The sequence below is a fragment of the Mastigoproctus giganteus genome, chromosome 10, assembly GCF_048544385.1.
Source record: "Mastigoproctus giganteus isolate SK-2022 chromosome 10, ASM4854438v1, whole genome shotgun sequence".
NCBI classification, from domain to species: Eukaryota; Metazoa; Arthropoda; class Arachnida; order Uropygi; family Thelyphonidae; genus Mastigoproctus; species Mastigoproctus giganteus.
Genome location: NC_143584.1, coordinates 14,833,721 through 14,853,421, shown reverse-complemented (window position 1 = coordinate 14,853,421; position 19,701 = coordinate 14,833,721). Strand labels below are relative to the sequence as shown.

At 36.5% G+C, this 19,701-nt stretch overlaps 1 protein-coding gene across 1 annotated transcript in view; it reads left to right on the top strand.

The window, feature by feature from the left end:
• The window catches only part of Ntf-2 (nuclear transport factor-2), a 58,466-nt gene that overhangs the window by 29,591 nt on the left and 9,174 nt on the right, over nt 1–19,701 (top strand). Inside the window, exon 3 of the mRNA XM_090382391.1 lies at nt 10,660–10,758. Within this exon, the coding sequence (XP_090238517.1) occupies nt 10,660–10,758 (99 nt within the window). The remainder of the gene's footprint in view (nt 1–10,659; nt 10,759–19,701) is intronic.

Sequence of the window (19,701 nt, the reverse complement as noted above, 5' to 3'; positions counted from 1 at the left end):
AGAAATTTCTAGAAGCATATTAATGTATTACTCTAATCAAAGTAAAGGTAAAAAGAAAAATGGCAACATAAATGTACGCAGGAAAAATTTAAACCAAAACTGAATAACGCTTGATGATGAGATTAAGATTAAGTTAAAGTTAAGACAGTGCCACCTAGTGACAAAAACTCTCAAAACTAGAAATAAGTAGAAACTAAAAAAAAAAAAAAAAAAAAATGCATTGCATAGAGACATCATACTAAATGTAGTCATAAACTATTAAATGTATGCTATATACAAAATGTACAAGCCTAGAGTAAAAAATGGAAAATAAGGTGATAAAGTGAGATATAAACAGATATAATGTGGGACAAATAGACAGTAGGACAAAGTGTGGAAGTATTACGTATCTGAAAAAAATTTTGAAATAAATATAAAATTACAAAGCCAAAAGGTGGGAAATTTAGAAGTGCCTGGAAGTAATGCTGAGACCAAAAGTGTGTGAAAAATCACAAAGGGATACACAATATAACCCCCCCCCCACACACACACACAAAAACTAATGAGAAATCTGTAGTAAGTTAATGGATTTAATCAGTGGAAATTGGTTGTGTGAGCTTTACATTTGACTATGAAGATGAGAAATTAAAAACTGGAATTGACAACAGAAATTTCTAGAAGTATATTAATGTGTTAGTCTAATCCAAGTAAAGGTAAAAAGAAAAGTGGCAACATAAATGTACACAGGAAAAATTTAAACCAAAACTGAATAACGCTTGATGATGAGATTCAGATATAAAGTTAAGACAGTGCCACCTAGTGACAAAACCTCTCAAAACTACAAATAAGTAGAAACTAAAAAAAAAAAAAAAAAAAAAAAAATGCATTGCATAGAGACATCATACTAAATGTAGTCGTAAACTATTAAATGTATGCTATATACAAAATGTACAAGCCTAGAGTAAAAAATGGAAAATAAGGTGATAAAGTGAGATATAAACATATAATGTGGGACAAATAGAAAGTAGGACAAAGTGTGGAAGTATTATGTATCTGGAAAAAATTTTGAAATAAATATAAAGTTACAAAGCCAAAAGGTGGGAAATTTAGAAGTGCCTGGAAGTAATGCTGAGACCAAAAGTGTGTGAAAAATCGCAAAGAGATGCACAATATAAACCCCACACAAAAAAAAAAAAAAAAAAATGAGAAATCTGTAGTAAGTTAATGGATTTTGAAAAAAAAAAAGAAAATTTATGGTTGATTATATTAAGAGCTTTATATATATAAATTTTGGAAGAAATTGTCTAAAATATTTATTACTAAGAAATAAAAAAAAATATGTATTGCCTCTGTTTATTTAATAAGTTAATTTATATTGGTGACAGTATTTTAAATTTTCTTTTTTCAGCTGACTTATTCAGAATTTATTGGTGCCATGAAATCAGTTTCATCCTCACTTCTAGTTTCTGTCTTCATCAAATGAAGATTCCTTTTCACTTACTCCTAATTGATTTTTATTGTAGATAAAATTCTTTCATTTAATCAGTAAGATGTTGTTGAATTGTATGTACCTTTTCAATTTAAGTAACATGTTTGCAGCATTCTTGCCATTATGAAATAACTAGCTCAGTCTGCTTTTTACTCAACTTTAACATTATCCATCTAATTTAAAAGACACTAGATGCTACATACTGCATTGGGGGACACAAAAAAGCATAGCCACATGTCTTTCTAATTTTTATATTTCATATTGTTTAATTATTACATTTTTTGCTGTTTGATGTTAATCTTTTCTGGAACAAAAAAAAAAAAAAAAAGCATCTGCAATTAATACACTTTTTGGTAGCATAATGAATTTGCCACTTCATTGTATTTCAAATATCAGTACTAGGGACAATCATTTTCTCCTCTATGATCATATGAGGGGCTCTGCTTTCTGAATCAGTCTCAGTTCTGCTTTAGAACTGAGACTGATTGTCTTATTGTTTTGCTTGGGTTCCATCTTAGGTTTCCTTTAACAGTTGTGTGATTGCTGTGTAACCATATTTCATCCTTATATACTGTATTGTAGATTAACTTCTTCTCTAGTGTTTCTCTTGTTTGTGCAAAATTCTGTTTTTAATGAAGACAACAAAAAAAAATTACTTCTCAATTTTGCTCATTGTTTACAGATTGAAAAATCTGAATGGAATGAACAACTATTTGCCATCTTGTTTTGAACTAATCCTTTAGTATAACTCCAGTTGGTTAGTCACTGCACATTTGCTCCACCCTTCCAAGCATTATGGCTGATGGTACTACCTCCACTTATCCAGTGGAGGGTTGCCCAAGAGGTCCTTGCATATAATTTCTGTATAAAAACACTAAAAAATTTCACTTCAGAAACTGTTACAATAAAAAGCAAGTTAGGAAGTAGGCAAAAATTTCATATTTTTAATCATTGATTAATAGTTAGCAGGAACATTATTTTTGAGGATGACCCATCTGGTAACTTGCTACCACTGTTGAGTTAAAGCATATTTTTCATTCACTATTCATTTTTACTGTAGTTGAGGTACATCCCTCTTTTGCCATTATGTCAAAGTGGCAACATTGCCAGCACACCTTTTACTATTGATATGCCGATTGGGTAGGATCAAACTCATCTGGTTAAAAAAAAAATAGGTGGATATTTAGCTTCATTGATGTAAAATTGAGCCTGGTTTATACAGAGAATGTTGTCCCCCCACTCGGTGGTGTGGGCTAAGAATTTTATGAAAAACTCTTAACATATTAAAATTCTTTGCTATAAAAAAACAAATACAGAATTAAATGAACATGAATCTCAAGTAGAAGGTTGTCTTTTCATTATCCTGTCAAATAACCAGTTTCTGTTCTGGCACATACACAACTCCTTACATCTCTGACTCAAAAGTGACTCCTGCCCACTTCCACATTATACTTGAAATTGTCAGCAGAGGAGGTGTACGTGGATGAAGTGTTCTGTCTAGTGTTCATTATTGGTGGGTGTTCATTCGTCCACTTTGCAACTACATATTCCTATTATTGAGTGATATCTCCTCTTCTGACTGAAGATGAATAGCAGAGAAACTTTACCACATGATAATCGAGTAATGTGATCTGTGTGAAGACTTGGTTCATGGTGCCAAGTCATCGGGCGTCCTTGTGTTGTGTTTCTGTGTCTACTTGGCTCATGCTGACGAGTCATCTCGAGTCTGCACTGACTTGGGTTCTTGGTGCCACGTCATCGTGTGGAATTTCAGTGTCTACTTGGTTCATGGTGCCAGGTCACTGGGATTTTTGTGCTTGTTTGACTTGTAGTGCTGGATCAGCTTGACTGCTTTAGAGCTGCATATTTCAAAGAAAATCCTAGAATTCTGAGATGATGGATTGTCGGCCAGAGATAGTGATTCTTTGTATACGTTGAGTATAATCTGGTGCATCTCTTCATTATGTTCCTGTATATGTTTCTATGTGTGGCTCCTTGTGCCACTAGTGGTTTCCTCTCTATAGATTTGGTGCTTCAAGGATCTGCTCTGATTGGTCTTTAAGATGGAACTGCTCAGATGTATTGGAATTGAATGTGAAAATAACACTTGATTTAGACTTGGGACCTGATTGTTACTTTTTTTAATAGAAGTAAATCTATAAATTGTATTTGTATTGTATTCTATGCTATTATAAATATATGGCAGGGTTGCCAAATTTTGACCAGGACTGCCTATTGCAATTAAAAAAAAAAAAAAAAAAAAAACCCTTCATAATTGATCTCTGGTAATGAAGACAGTGTGACATTTAATATTGCCATATATGCCTTAAGGTCAAAAAAGATTACTGGGCACTTACATAACACTTATGACTTCAACAAATCTCAAGCCAGTAATTAATGACACTTTGGAAATGGGTTGTCACTACTTACTGTTACAAAGAGAAAATGTTCTTGTTTATACTGTGGCATGACCACCGGGTCAGAGGAGTTTACAATAAATCATAAATACAATTCATTAACCATATTTATCAGTAACGGGCTTGAACCACAGTCTACTCAAAGATGTGTGATTCAAGCCTGTGACTTGAACTGTGGTCTTCGAGTACACACTTGCTCCTGACTACCTCAGCTACATCAAGCCAGAATAAGATCTTTATTGTAAAGTTCATCGGTACATGCAGATACCACGATGCAATACCCTTAGTGGCTTGGCGTAGAAAATCCTGGAAATGAAGTGCTGAAAGGCTGTGAAAGATTGATATTACAGTCTTTGGATGTTGAATAAAAAATGGCTTATGGTCTGGAGGAGCAGTATCTTGCATTAGAATGGTCCATTTCAGTGCTATGCTCCTGCATAATGTATTATTAATGCTTTGATCACATCATGGAAATTCCCTCACAATCAGGATACATCTGTAGTATTGCTTTTCAAAAATGGAGCTTTGGGGATTGCAAGCCACTCTTATAAGAAAATCATATAGTGATCTTTGGCTCTCAAGGAACTGGAACTGTTCCTGGGTGATGGTAGTTAGTGGTTCTTCAACTCAGATGAGTATGGTATATTTACCTTCATCATGTAAAATTGAGCCACTTTATATAAAGAATGTTGTCTAATCTGGCGTGGGCTTGCCCCCTCCTCCTACTAAATTTCTTTTAAAATATTAAAATTCCTCACTAAAAAAAAAGTAGAAAACTATAAAGGGGATAAAAAGAAGAAATAAACGAATATATATACAGTAATACCCTGACTTCCACGAATTTGGAGTTACACGGGTCTTAATTTTTTCGTTTGGCAACACTGCTGCCCACTATCTTCATGGTCGTTTTTCATATGCTATCGATATACGGTGCGACAGCGGAGAGTGAGAGTGAAAGATTAACAAAATTCAACTTTGCTGCTGCATGAGCTGCACACATATACAAGAATTTGTATTTCAACTGTTATATTTATATGTGTGCATTCGAATTCGTGCTCAACTTTTGTTGGAAATTACATCGTTTTCACGAGAGAAATGGATCGTGTCAGTCGAGCCGTATATCGATGGCATATGAAAAAACGACCCTCAGTGTTTCTCTTGCTGTGATACATATTGGACGTGTTTTGCGCTAACACTACGTGCACAATTACGATTCTACGATCGACGAAAATTAAGATTGTTTTGTTATACGTTTTCTAAACCCTTAAAAAAACTGTTGTTCAAACGAAGTAAATCTGATTCTCCTGCACCTAGTAAGAAAAGGAAAACGATATCTTTGGAATGTAAACTTAATGTTATCAAGGATTTTGATAGCAGAATGAAAATTTTTGAATTGGCAAAGAAATTTGAGCTACCGGAATCCACAGTAAGAACAATCATAAAAGATAAACAAAGAATTCTCGAAGCGGTGAAAAATGCTCGATCCTTGAACTCAAGCATAATTCGTAAACGTCATGGTATTATTGCTGAGATGGAAACAATGCTGAAATTATGGTGTGATAATCAAGTAAAAGTGAAGAATTGTCCAGTCAATCAGAACACTGTGTGCTATCAAGCTAAGCTGATTTTTGAGAAGTTGAAAGAAGAAGCTGGGGAGGCGGGCAAAGATGAAACTTTGTAGCTAGTAACGGTTGGTTTAACCGATTTAAAACTCGCTGTAACTGGCACAGTATCGCGGAGAGTGGAGAGGCAGCAAGTGCCGATAAAGAAGCTGCGTCTTCTTTTCCTGAGACACTCAAGGTTATGATAGAAGAAGGTGACTATAGCGGTGAAACCGTATTTAACATGGATGAGACTGGCCTGTTCTGTAAGAAGATGCCTAAAAGAACTTTTATCGCGCGTGAAGAAAAAAACTTTCCAGGCTATAAGGTTTCCAAAGACCGATTGACAGTGATGGTTGGCGGGAATGCAGCTGGTGACTGCAAGTTAAAACCTCTCTTAATTTATCGCTCCGAAAACCGAAGAGTTTTAAAAAATATATCTAAAATTAGCTTACCAGTGATTTGGAAGTCAAATCATAAAGCTTGGGTGACAGTTTCCGTTTTTGAGGACTGGTTTGGTTACCACTTCATACCCAAAGTCGAACGTTATTGCAAGTCTAAACAAATTCCATTTAAAGTGATGCTTCTTAGTGACAATGCACCCAGTCACCCTCCTGCCACCCTAATTAATTTCGACCCACGTGTGCAAGTTGTGTTTTTGCCTCCAAACACAACCAGCTTGCTTCAACCGATGGACCAGAGAGTCATCAAAACATTCAAGGCGTTCGTTTGCACGTCTGAATGAAGCTGAGACAAAATAGTGAGATATCTGTTAAAGACTTTTGGAAACAATTCAATGTTTTAGATGCCATAAGAATCATTGAAGAATCTTGGGATGAAATTCACAAAAAAACATTGAATGGTGTCTGGAAGAAACTTTGTCCGTTTTTTTTTTTTTTTTTTCAAAAACGAGACGAAAACAATGCCAGAAACTGATCGTGTCGCTCATGTGATAGAAGTTGTTAATCTTGCCAGGCAATTAGATTTGGAAGTCAACGGTGATGTAAACGAGCTGTTGGATTCACGTAGTCAGGAGCTGACAATGAATGAGCTCATAGAGATGCGTGAGCAAAACGTCACTGAAGCATCCGACACTTCAGACCCAGTTCCACCAGAAAAGCACATGACAATTGCAAACTTGACAGGTCTCAGCTCAATTGAAAAGGGCTTAAAAATTTTAGAAAACAGACTCCAACAAAGAATGCGTTATAGCTACAAAGCAAAGAATAAAAAAATTAACTTGCTACGAAGAAATTCTGCTTGAAAAAAAGAAGGTGCTGTGTCGTCAGACGAATTTGTTAGATTTTATGAAGCCATCGACATCGAAATAACTTTTTTATGTAACTCATTTATTTTTTTAATACATATTTTGTATTAATATATATAAAGAACTGCAATTTTATTAAATATTTTTCTTCTAAACTAGTGTTTTTATTAGTCCTTGGTCCCAATTAAACAAAATTTATATGCAAAGTTGTACCCCAACTTATGCAAATTCGACTTAAGCGATTTTCGTCGGACCCACCTATTGCGTAACTTCGGGGTATTACTGTGTAGTATAATTTTTCATGTGACAATGTTTTAATTTTAGGTTTAATAAACTGCCAGAGTGGTACTTTGTTTTATTGTATTTGTGTGTGACTGCAATAACATTAATCTGAAATAGAATTTTATATACATGTGCTGTTTTTGTTTAAAAAAAAAAAAAGAAGCTACAGCCCTATCTATTTATATTAGCTTTCCTTAATTATTTAAATTTAATTTGATGGTTTTGGGGTTTCATTTAAATATCCCATCTTATTAAATTAACTATCTATTAATGTTTGTGTAATAACATAACTATTAGCAGCATTTTATTATGTGAACATTAAATTTCATTGGTGTATAGCGAGTGTGTTTATGCTGGCACCTGACATCTCTTGAAGTGAGTTTCTGAAGCAGTATTCCTGATATGCCCTATTCGTATTCTCATTTATTACAATGCTCCCTGATTATAATGCCATTGAATATACCGTGGATTCAGATTCCTGCAGGCAGGACAGATGCTAATGTGCACTCTAAAGAGGTTGCAGTCCAAACTTCACTGCAGCAGTTTGTGAAAAATATAGAATGATCCTTTTGCAAATAAACCCTTCAATATTTTAGAAAAGTTTGATCATTAAAATAACTGTCTGTAGTTCTAAGGAGATTTCTGGAGCTATGCATATGATTGGGAAAGGTGATCCTGCATTATTGATGGTTAAGCCTGGGTTATAATGACAATAAAAGCAGTTCTTTCCAAACTTTTTTTTTTTTTCTCTTTACACTGACATACTGCATGTGCCAAAAGTAATTCAACATGCTTGTTGTTCCTTATCATTAAGTTGTTGGTGAATACAATGGTATGCAACTTCATTTTGGTCAAGGTTCCCAGAAAACCATTCCAAAGATTGTGATGAAATTTCATCTTTGGAATGGCCTTCTGCAACCTTGTCCCAAATCCTTTTGGATTGCAGGTTATAGTTAAAATTTGAACTTGTGACTTCTATCAAGACTCCTGATTTGAAGTCTGGCACAATTGAATATTGCAATACATGAGTGATCTGGTAGATTGAAAGACTGTGCCAAAACTAGGATAGCCATTTCAAATAACCTTGCTAGATTTTGTTTACTAATACGTCAATAAATAAATTCTATAAACAAGTTTTCTATTTGTTTTATGGGGAAAAAATCCTTTATAACATTATTTATGGTAGTACTGAGTAAAGAAGAAATAAAATCATTTTACATTTTCCAAGAGCTTCAAATGATTTAGATATGATGACCAGATTTTCTGATTTTTGAGACAGGATATCTTTTTATAATGCAGCCATTTAAGGAGGATTGTTTACATTATCATTAACAATGCTGTATTTATGAAGTCATCACATAAAAAGTATGTATGTAGAAAATTAATGAGTTTATTTCAGGGTTGGCCAGTCTTTTTCAGCAGCACTCTATTAGGGGCAGATCCAAAAGCTATTGGAGGTAATATTCCTCACCCTCCCAAAAGGGGGAAAAAGCCTGATCGATGCATGTCACCACTAAGTGTTTTTGATAACTGCATAGAAGAATTTTATGCTAAGCAACTGTATTAAAAATTTACAACAATTTTACATTTATAAAATAAATTTAGTGTAGGTTAACTAATAACTGTTCATCCTTGCAGAATTGATGTGAGAAGCTCACTCTTGTCCCACTTACCTGTGCTAAATTAATGCAAAAAAGGTAGCAAATTAGCATTAGCATTAGTAGAGGCATTTGATGCAAGAAAGCAAGCTTATGCAGCATCAGCCAAAAAAAAAAAAAAATAACCACTTCCACTTCACCCCTCTGTTCGTTCGAAATACCTGTCCAGCTGAGCCTTAAACTTATTTAGGCTATCAACTTCCACGACAAGGGATGGAAGTCTGTTCCACCAACCAACCACCCACCGGCTAAAGGCAAATTTCCACACGTCTATCCTACATCTGTTTTCCTCAATTTGAATTTATGCCCTCTCAGGTGATTATTCTGAGCAAGAGGGAGAATCCCATCAGCATTGAGCATGCTCAAACCATTCAAGGCTTTATACACCTCTATCAGATCACCTCGCTGGTGCCTAGTCTCCGACACTGTAATTTGCAAAACTTAAGCCTTTCTTCGTAAGAGCACCCTTTTGTTCCATTCACTACTCTTGTTGCCCTTCTCTGTACTCGTTCCAGCAGCTCTACATCCTTCTTGAAATGAGGCCTCCAGGTCTGTATACAGTACTCTAGGTGTGGTCTGACCATTGCCTTATACAAGGGAATAATCACCTCCTTATCCCTGCTAGAAAAATTCCTATATATCACTGACAATACACCATGAGCTACTCTTGCTGCCCGTCTGCACTGCTCAGAGAACTTCATATCTGCCTGCACAACCATCCCCAGGTCCTTTTCATTCTCTACCACTGTCAGTGTAGTACCACAGAGTTGATTCGTTGCTCTGGGGTTGCTGTTTCCCATACTTTACATTTGTCAATGTTAAACTTCATTTGCCACCTCTCAGCCCATCTGTTCAACCTTTCCAGATCCTGTTGCAGCAGCATAGTGTCAGTAGTGTCCTTGACAACCCTGCCAACCTTCGTATCGTCTGCAAACTTGGACATTAAGCTTGATATACCATCATCAGTATCATTTATAAATACAGAAAACAATAATGGACCCAATACTGAACCCTGAGGGACTCCACTAATAGCATTAGTCCACGATAAGCAGAGTCCATTGATTACCACTCTCTGTCTTCTCCCCCTCAACCACCCCTTTATCCATAGCAGCAATTTGCCTCCAATGCCATACTGCTCCAATTTGTGCAGCAGTCTTCCATGTGCAACAGTATCAAAAGCCTTTCTTAGATCCAAGTATATAATATCAAAGTTATTCCCTGCATCCTAGTATCCAATCAAATTGGTGACTTTTGTGACTGCATCATAGTATCCAATCAAATTGGTCAGGCAAGACTTCCCCTTAACAAAACCATGCTGTGTCCAAGCTATAACTGAAATCTTGTCGAATATGAGCCATTAACTAAGGTTTCCCTTATGCTGAAGCCCAGGTCATAATAATTCTGGCAGTAAAAGCAGTTTTTTTTTTTTTTTTTTTTGCCTAACACGCTGCATGTGCCAAAAGTACTTCAACAGTGCACCCATACCCATGTCATTCCTTATCTTCAAGTTGCTGGTGATTGCAACTGTATGCAGCGTCACTTTGTGCGCCATGTGCCAAACAAGGCTTAACCAAGGCTATTTAAATTTAACTTGGTCACTTATTAGCTTTCAAAGAGAAAGAACATGTCCAGAGCTTGCCAGCCTCTACATTTGAAGCATCTGAAAAATAATAAGTGTAAATAATTTTTTTATATTAATCAATATGTGCAGGGTAAGGAGTGAAATTGGAGTGAAACATGTTGATGTGATGCTAAAATTTGTTTATCAGCATTGGCCACCTCTGATTTATATTAACTAATTGTTCTAATCACATGCATATTTGCCATCTGTTTTTGGAAAATGTTGTAATCCTGTTTAATGGATAAATAAATAAATGTGACAAAAGTTTTTATTGTTATTTTTATTACCTTTATTTTAGTTATCATTTTTTATGAAAATATATTAAAATGATTGTTTATTTTTCAGAGCTTAACATTTCAAAAAATTGCACACATAATCACAGCAGTAGATCCTCAACCAATGTTTGATGGGGGAATACTAATTTGTGTGTTAGGGCAATTAAAAGTAAGTTAATTACCATGTTTTTATCAAAGCATGATAAAATGAAAGAATTCTCATATTTATTTATTTGATTCCTTGTTTTATAAATCAATGCGTTTTGTCCTTTCAAACTAAATTTTCCTGTGCCAGTGTATGTCACTCTATCAGATTTCTTTGAATTCATTGCATCTGCTTCAGCCATATAATATATTATTTTAAAAGAAATGGGTTTAATAAATTATTTTCCTAATTAACGGTTATCCTAAAAAATGAAAATGGTTGTTTCAGTTTCATTAAGTATGTAGTACTAGTAGAGACATGTGATGCAAGAAAGCAAGAGTTTATGTAGCATCAGTCAAAAAAAAAAAAAATTTCACACATGCATTCCCTCTTAAAAAATTTTTCAGTTCCTCCTTGGAATTAATTTAAGCTATCAACTTCCACAACGACAGATGGAAGTTTGTTCCAGCAGCTGGCTAAAGGCAAATTTCCACACATCTATTCTGCAATTGTCTCTCCTCAATTTTAGTTTATTCCCCGCCAGGTTCGTAATCTGAACAAGAGAAAGAATCCCATCAGGATTGGCCTGCTCAAACCATTCAAGGCCTTATATACCTCAATCAGATCACCTCACGTGTGCCTAGTCTCCAAATGGTGCATTTTACAGAACTTGAGCCTTTCTTGGTAAGAGGACTCCTTCGTTCCTCTCCCCAATCTTGTTGCGCTTCTCTGTACTTACTCAAGCAACTCTACATCCTTCCTAAAATGAGACCTCCAGGCCTGACCATTACCTTATACAAAGGGATAATCACCTCCTTTTCCCTACTAGCAAAATTCCTGTATATCATTGGCAATACCTCATTCCCTGCTCCGGCAGCCTGTCTGCACTGCCCAGAAAACTTCATATCTGACTACAAAATTACTCCCAGGTCTTTCTCATTTTCTACCACCCTACCTTAATTGTAGTACCACACGGTACGTTTCCCTGGGGTTACTGCTACCCATATGCAGTATTTTGTATTTGTCAATGTTAAACTTCAGTTGCCACTTCTCAGCCCATCTTCCCAACTTTTCTAGATCAGTAGCACACTGCCATTACTGTCATTAACAACCCTGCCAACCTTTGTATCATCTGCATACTTGGACATTAAGCCTGATATACCTTCATCAGTATCATTGATAAATATACAAAACAACAGTGGGCCCAATATCGAACCCTGGGGGACTCCACTAATAACATTAGTCCATGAAGAGCAGCATCCATTGATGACCACTCTCTGTCTTCTCCCACTCAACCATCCTTTTATCCATTGTAGTAACTTACCCTTAATACCATTCTGCTCCAATTTGTACAGCAGTTTTGCATGCACAACAGTATCAAAAGATTTCCTGAAATCCAAGTATATGATATTAAAATTATTTTTTGCATCCAATTCCTTTGTAACCACATAATAGTATACAATCAAATTGGTTATACAAGACTTTCCCTTAACAAACCCATGCTGTGTCTGAATTATTACTGTAGTCTTGTCTAGATGATTCTGCAATGCTTCTTTAACCAGTGACTCCATTATTTTCTCTGGAAGTTAAACTAACAGGTCTGCAATTACTTGTAGTAGTGGCATGTGATGCAAGAAAGCAAGTGTATGAGCTTACGGAGCATCAGCCAAAAAAAAAAAAAAAATTACAAAACGAATCCCTCTAAATGTTTGTCTAGTTCCTCCTTAAATTTATTTAACCTATCAACTTCCACAATGACAGATGGAAGTTTGTTCTAGCAATTAACCACCCACTGGCTAAAGGCAAATTTCCACACATCTATTCTACATCTGTCTTTCCTCAATTTAAATTTATGCCCCTTTAGGTTCATAATCTGAACAAGCAGAAGAATCCCATCAGAATTCAGCATGCTCAACCCAATCAAAGCCTTGTACACCACAATCAGATCACCTCGCAGCTGCCTAGTCTCCCACTCTGCAATTTGCAGAATTTTGGCCTCTCTTGGTAAGAGGATCCCTTCATTCCCCTCACCAATCTTGTTGCCCTTCTCTGTACACGCTCAAGCAAATCTACATCCTTCCTAAAATGAGGCCTCCAGACCTGTATGCAATACTCAATGGATGTCCTGACCATTGCCTTATACAGAGGGACAATCACCTCCTTTTTTCCTGCTAGCAAAATTCCTATATATCATTGACAAAACCCCATGACCTGCCCTGGCAGCCTGTCTGCATTGCTCAGAAAACTTCATATCTGACTGCACAATAACTCCCAGGTCGTTTTCATTTTCTACTACGTTAAGTGTAGTACCACACAGTTGGTATGTTTCTCTGGGGTTACTTCTACCTACATGCAGTACCTTGCATTTGTCAAGGTTAAACTTCAGTTGCCCATCTGCCCAAAATTTCTATATCCTGTTGCAGTAGCACACTGCCATTACTGTCATTAACAACCCTGCCAACCTTTGTATCATCTGCAAACTTCGACACTAAGCCTGATATACCTTCATCAATATCATTGATAAATATAAAATACAACAGTGAACCCAACACCGAACCCTGTGGGACTCCACTAATAACTTTAGTCCATGAAGAGCAGCACCCATTGATTACCACCCTCTGTCTTCTCCCACTGAACCATCCTTTTATCCATTGTAGCAACTTACCCTTAATACCATTCTGCTCCAATTTGTACAGTAGTCTTCCATGCTTAACTGTGCCAAAAGCTTTCCTGAAATCAAAGTACAGTAGACTCTCGATTTTCCGGCTTAGATGATAAAAAACAAATCCCTTATAATTCAAAAATACAAAAGTCCCCGACATACAAAAGAGATATGTTCCAGGACTTCTTACTTCGTCAAGTTTTACATAACTCGGGAATGACTAATAACATATTGCTACTATATTATTATTGACCAAGCTGAATTTTGCGCAATACTTGTTAATGTTTGGCCATTTTGATACATCCTTATAATGATTCCTTAGAGATTTAACAGATGCGCCGTTTTCAAATTTTTGAATAATTTCAAGTTTTTGTTTAACTGAAAACACAACTCTTTTGCATTTGCCCATCATTTTCGCGATTTCTAATGAAAAAAAAAAAAAATACTATAAAAAAAATTCCGACATCCCTGACATATTATTATTATCATCATCTGTTTATTCCAGAAAAGGAAACCACCCCGGGATGGCAAAGTGACAGGAGGGTGCTAACTACATATCAGGGTATGAGATACTACGGGCAGTGGGTTACATATACTGAACACGTAGTCTCATCCCGAAATATTATACAAATTTTATGTTTAATATATACAGTATTTACACATTAATGATTCTGTATATACATTATACAAATCATATATTTACAATTCACTAATAATTCCATATATAACTTACATATTTACAGGCGTCTCCGTAGCCAGTTGGGAAGGAGCAGCAGTGCGTAGCACACGCTTCTTGATTAGACCGGGGTTCGAGCCCCTCACCACCAAATACGGTGGATGCAGAAAGGTGAAGGGAATGACCACCGCATATTCCCGGAGCAATATGGTCTTAGTTGCTAATGCTCCTATATACCAAATAACAAACAAACAAACAAACAACATATTTACATAACTGTTAGAGAAGGTATATTTTTCCAGTCAACAGCTTACCAAATTATTATTGTTCTTAAAGCAGAAAGTTTCACTTTTACTTACAATTCTTTGGTACTTTGCAGCTGATTCATATTTTGATAAGTCTGTACAAATTCTGGAAGATCTCTTTCTAGTATGTTGCATCCTCACACAGTTTTTCGGCATCTATGTGTAGTGAGTTAAATATTTTTGCTGCATTTGATGGGAACAATCTTCGCAGGCTACCAAGATTGTTCAGGACTGGATGCAGTGGATGATTTACTCCTCCGCAACGTCTAGCAGTGACACGTGGTTTGACTAGAATATTATCCAAGGCTGGAGCATCCACTCTACCTGTGAGCATTTGTGCGAGAGTGTGTATGTTCCTGTTAATTATCCGCTGCATCCAGAGTGTAATGTTAAGGTTTGAGTAGAGAATGGCCCTTGAGAAAGTAAAAGGGTGGCCAGCAACTCTGTTAAGCCATCGCAAGAACCAGTACTCGATCCCAAGGACGGACTTATAATGTGAATCTGGAACTGAAGACCAGATTTGAGAGGCATACATTGCAATTGGCAGGACACACATTAAAATGTACTTGGTCGCTAGCTGAGGATCACTAATTCCTACCAGTTCTTGTTTAGTAGCCCATAAAGCAGCGAATATTTTTATCTTCATATGGGTGAAGTGTTGAGCAAAGGTGAGTCTGTCATCCCATTTAAGACCCAGGTCCAGGTGAGAGTGCCCTTTTTCCACACAAAACCATTCACAGAGATCGAGATGTCATTTTTATTCTGCTTGTAAGTTATAATCATTTGGGCAGACTTCTGTGCATTAATACGGAGCCCGATGAATCCAGATAGCTCTCAAATTCTCAGATTGTGCTATTTGCCATCTGGAAAATACCCTCTGCTGATTCATGGCCTTTGGAAGTGATGAAGAATTTTACATCGTCAGCATATGTTATAAAATTGTAGTACCGTGCAAGAAGCGGCTCCAGGGCGGCCACGAAGAGGGTAACCGAAAGAATTCCACCTAGTGGCACTCCTCTCGAGATGGTAAAGCAAGATTGTAGCTTTTGGTGCTTGACAGTAAGTTTTCTTTGTTCTAGCAGGCTGCTTATTATAGTTAACAAATTTTCTCTTACATTAAAATAATTCCTTAATATCACAATGAGCACTGGAATTGAGACGTTATTGTAGGCTGCAGAGATATCCAAAAAAGTAATATCAATTTGTTTTTTCTCATTTAGTGCTTTCTGCACGCGAAAAAGGGTTTCCAGTAAGTTTGTTATCATTGATGTCCCCGAAATCACTGAATGCAAATGTGGTGGTCTATGGCTGAAGCAGTGTTGGTTGATGGTAGGAAGCAGTGCTTTTTCAAATACCTTCTGTAGGGTGCAACTAACAGAAATTGGTCTGTAATCCTTAGCCAATTTTGGATTTTTAATCTTTGGTATTGGGGTTACAATGTAATTTTTCCAAGTTTGCGGGAATGCTCCCAACCTGATGATTTCCTGATAGATATGCAGTAATAGATCTATTATAAACGGGCTACTTATTTTAAGGATGAACATTGGATAAAATAACGAAACAAAATTTTTCCTTTTGCGCTCCAATGGACCACAACAATCGACGTGACGCACTAAAACAAACTAAACATTTGGTCTCTCTCTCTTTTTTTTTTTTTTTTTTTTTTTTTGAGTGGCAGGTGTGAAGACAGCGGGGATTGCAAGATAAAAGGTACACTAATTTCCCAGTGACTACTTATAATACTGCTTGTTGCTTATTTACGACTTGCAAAATATCTGTTTATACCTATTCTAGTTATTACTTGAATTTTTTGATTTTTGGTTGATTATTTATTATTATTATTTTTTTTTTAATTTGGACTCTTGAAGTGTCCCGGTTAATCGAGAGTGCTGTATATGCTATCAAAATTGTTTTTTGTATCCAGTTCCTTTGTAACCACATCATAATAACCAATCAAATTTGTCAGACAAGACTTTCCCCTTAACAAACCCATGCTGTGTCTGAATTATTGCTGCAGTCTTGTGTAGATGATCCTGCAATGCATCTTTAACCAGTGACTCCATTATTTTACCCAGAACAGAAGTTAAACTAACTGGTCTGTAATTATGATCATGTCACCCTTCAATCCCCCTTTGTGATTTGGGGATACATTTGCACATCTCTAGTCTGTGATGACCTCCCTTGAGTCCAAGGATGCTCTCATAATTATGGCTAAGGGTTTGCTTACTTCCTTTGCCACCTCCTTTAATATAACTGGATAGATTCCATCCACCCCAGGTGCCTTTTTTATGTTTAACTTGAACAATTTCTTCTCCACTTTGCCCTCAGTTATTACAAAATCATTAACCTCCCTGTTAGAGTTTAATTTGCTTCTGTCCTCCACTTCCCTAAAGAATTCCTCATGTGTGAATGTAGATGCAAAATACTCTTTCAGGTTGTCAGCTATCTGAGCAGGATCATCAACAGCTGAACCATCAATATCAAGTGGACCAATCTGATTCATCCCCTTTTTGCTAGAGTTTATATAAGTAAAGAAGTCCTTGCTGTTTTTTTTTAGCATTCTTTGCCAAAGATTTCTTGTAATCTGCCTTCACTTGCCTAACCTCCTTTGTGACTTGATTACAGACTAGTTTATATCTACCATAGGCTTCTGTGTCACCTGATAATTTATATACATCCCATGCATTTTTCTTCTCTGCCACAAGTCTTATTACTTCATCTGACATCCATTTAGGCCTAAACCTTGAACAGTATTTCTTAATCAGTATGAAAAGCCTAGTAGCTTCCACAATTAATTCCTTGAATGCTTCCCATTTAGAATTTGCTGTTCGCAACATCATCAGTTCAGACCACTGTAGTTACCTTTATGAAAGCAAAATCCCTTCCCTTATAGTTTTACTTTTATATTTACTTAAAGATTTATATCTTTTAAGTGAATCCCAAATCAGTACACTGTGATCAGCGCTTCCATAGCCAGGTGGTCAGGAGTGGCAGTGCATAGCACACGCTTCTTGATTAGATCGGGGTTCGAGCCCGTGACCACCAAATACGGAAGATGCGGAAAGGTCAGGGAATGACCACCGCATATCCCCAGAGAAATATGGCCTTAGTTGCTAATGCTCCTAAAAACCAAATAACAACATAACAGTACACTGTGATCACTGCCATCTAGTGGTTCCTTTATCTGCAGATACTTAATGCATGAATAATCATTGCTGATAACTAGATCAAGAGTATTACTCTCTCTGGTTGCCTCATGAATGTGCTGTTGCAGAAAACAAACATCCAATAAAACGACAAAACTCTTGCTAGTGTGTGAATGACCAACCCACAAGTTTCAGTCATTATCTGGGAAGTTAAAATCCCCCGTTACAAGACATTCTGATTTATTGGCCCACTCTTATTTCTCTGTACACTTTTTCTTTGTACTGATTATAGTCATTAGGCCTATAACACTCCTCCTCTCATTTTTGCTTTCCCAGTGATTATGTCATACCAAACTGACTCAACATTGCACTGTCCATCTATGTCAGCTGGATGTATTTTCTTAGATTTTTATGTGTTTCTTTACTAACAGCATAACCCTTCCTATCCTATCATGTCTGTACACATTGTGCTCCCCAAATTCCAATTCTCCATTCCTTAGATCTGTGCGACACCATGTCTCTGATATTCCAACAATATCTGCCTTTGATGTCTTGACCAGCACTTCAAATTCATCAAATTTATTTACCAAACTCTTAGCATTAGTGTACACGCAGGTATACATGCACCTGTTCCTATTCTTAGCTACCCTAACACAGCCCATGTATTTACTTGTTCTGCAGTGATTCCAGCAATCCCCTGCACCTTGTTTTCCAGGCTGAAGCTCATTCCAATAGAAGCAGTGCAAGGATCACTTTCACCTCTGCCAGCACTACTGTTAATCTATTAGTCCATGCACCCCCTCCCCAATCTAGCAGATTTCCGACCCACCTAACATTGCCTTGATAGCACCAGCAAATATTCTTGCACCCTTTCTATTTAAGTGTATCCCATCCCTGTAGAATATCCCTGAGAAAAATTTTACCCCATGAGCGTTGCACGATCTCTCCATGGCCGAATTGTTTGCAAGGCTCTCATCATGTGCTCCCTTCTATGGTGTTTGGCAGAATTGCAGATATTTTCAAATTTAACCCTAACTCGCGACTTTTTTTCAACATTGACCTGTACTTGCTAAGTGAGTCTGTAGATCTCCTACTCAATGTCATTAGTACCAATGTGTACAACAATATCACCCTTTGTGCCCTTAAAAGATATCTGCTCTACAACATCATTAACTTTTGACCCTGGCAGACATACTCTGGTCCTATTCCACCTATCCTTTTTACACAATATATTATTACCCATCTCCCTGACAGTAGAGTCGCTGACAATAACTAACTCCTATGGGACCAGCACATTCTGCCTTGGAGATTGCCGCTGTGTTGCCTGTTGCACAAGAGTGAGCTCTGACATTGATTTGGGCAGCTGATAGCTTGATAGGTCTCCCACTTTAATACCTTCGAGGGCATCTACCTGACTCTTCAAACTCATAAGCGCCCATCATAACACTGAATTGGTGCCTAATTTCTTGATACTCTCTGCACCTAGCACAAACAAAGACATCCTCCTTGGCTAGATCATGTCCTCTTCCAAAAAGGCCAGTAAATATTTCACAAGGTGCACATATTTTCAGGCTGTGATGCATTAGAACAGTGGTTTTCAACCAGGGTGCCGCAACAACATTCCAGGGGTGCCGCGTAATTTGGGTTTCAGTTACTTAAACTTATTATTATTTTTTAATTTATATATTTGTTTCATTATAAAAAGGTGTACAGTATCTTTTTAATTTTGTGGTGATTTATAATTGATGTTTACACTAGTACCTCTATATAAAGAATAAAATTATATACTGTATATTTATAATTTGTATTATGAAATGTACTTTTTATAATTATATTATTATAATAAATATCATATAACATATATATTTTAATATTTTATATATATATATATATATAGAGAGAGAGAGAGAGAGAGAGAGAATTGGATCTAACAGGCAGAAAATTGAGTAGGGGGTGTCGCAAAATAAAATAAATTACTTAGGGGTGCCATTATTAAAAAAAAGGTTGAAAACCACTGCATTAGAGAATCGCCCCCCCCCCCCCCAGTTCTCTCCTGAGTCATAGCACTCGTGCTACTTTGTTCCTGTTGCTTTGCTGCTGTACTCTTGGGCATGATATCTGATTGAATACTATTGACTAACAATGAAAATTAATAAGATTAATAAATTTAATTAATTA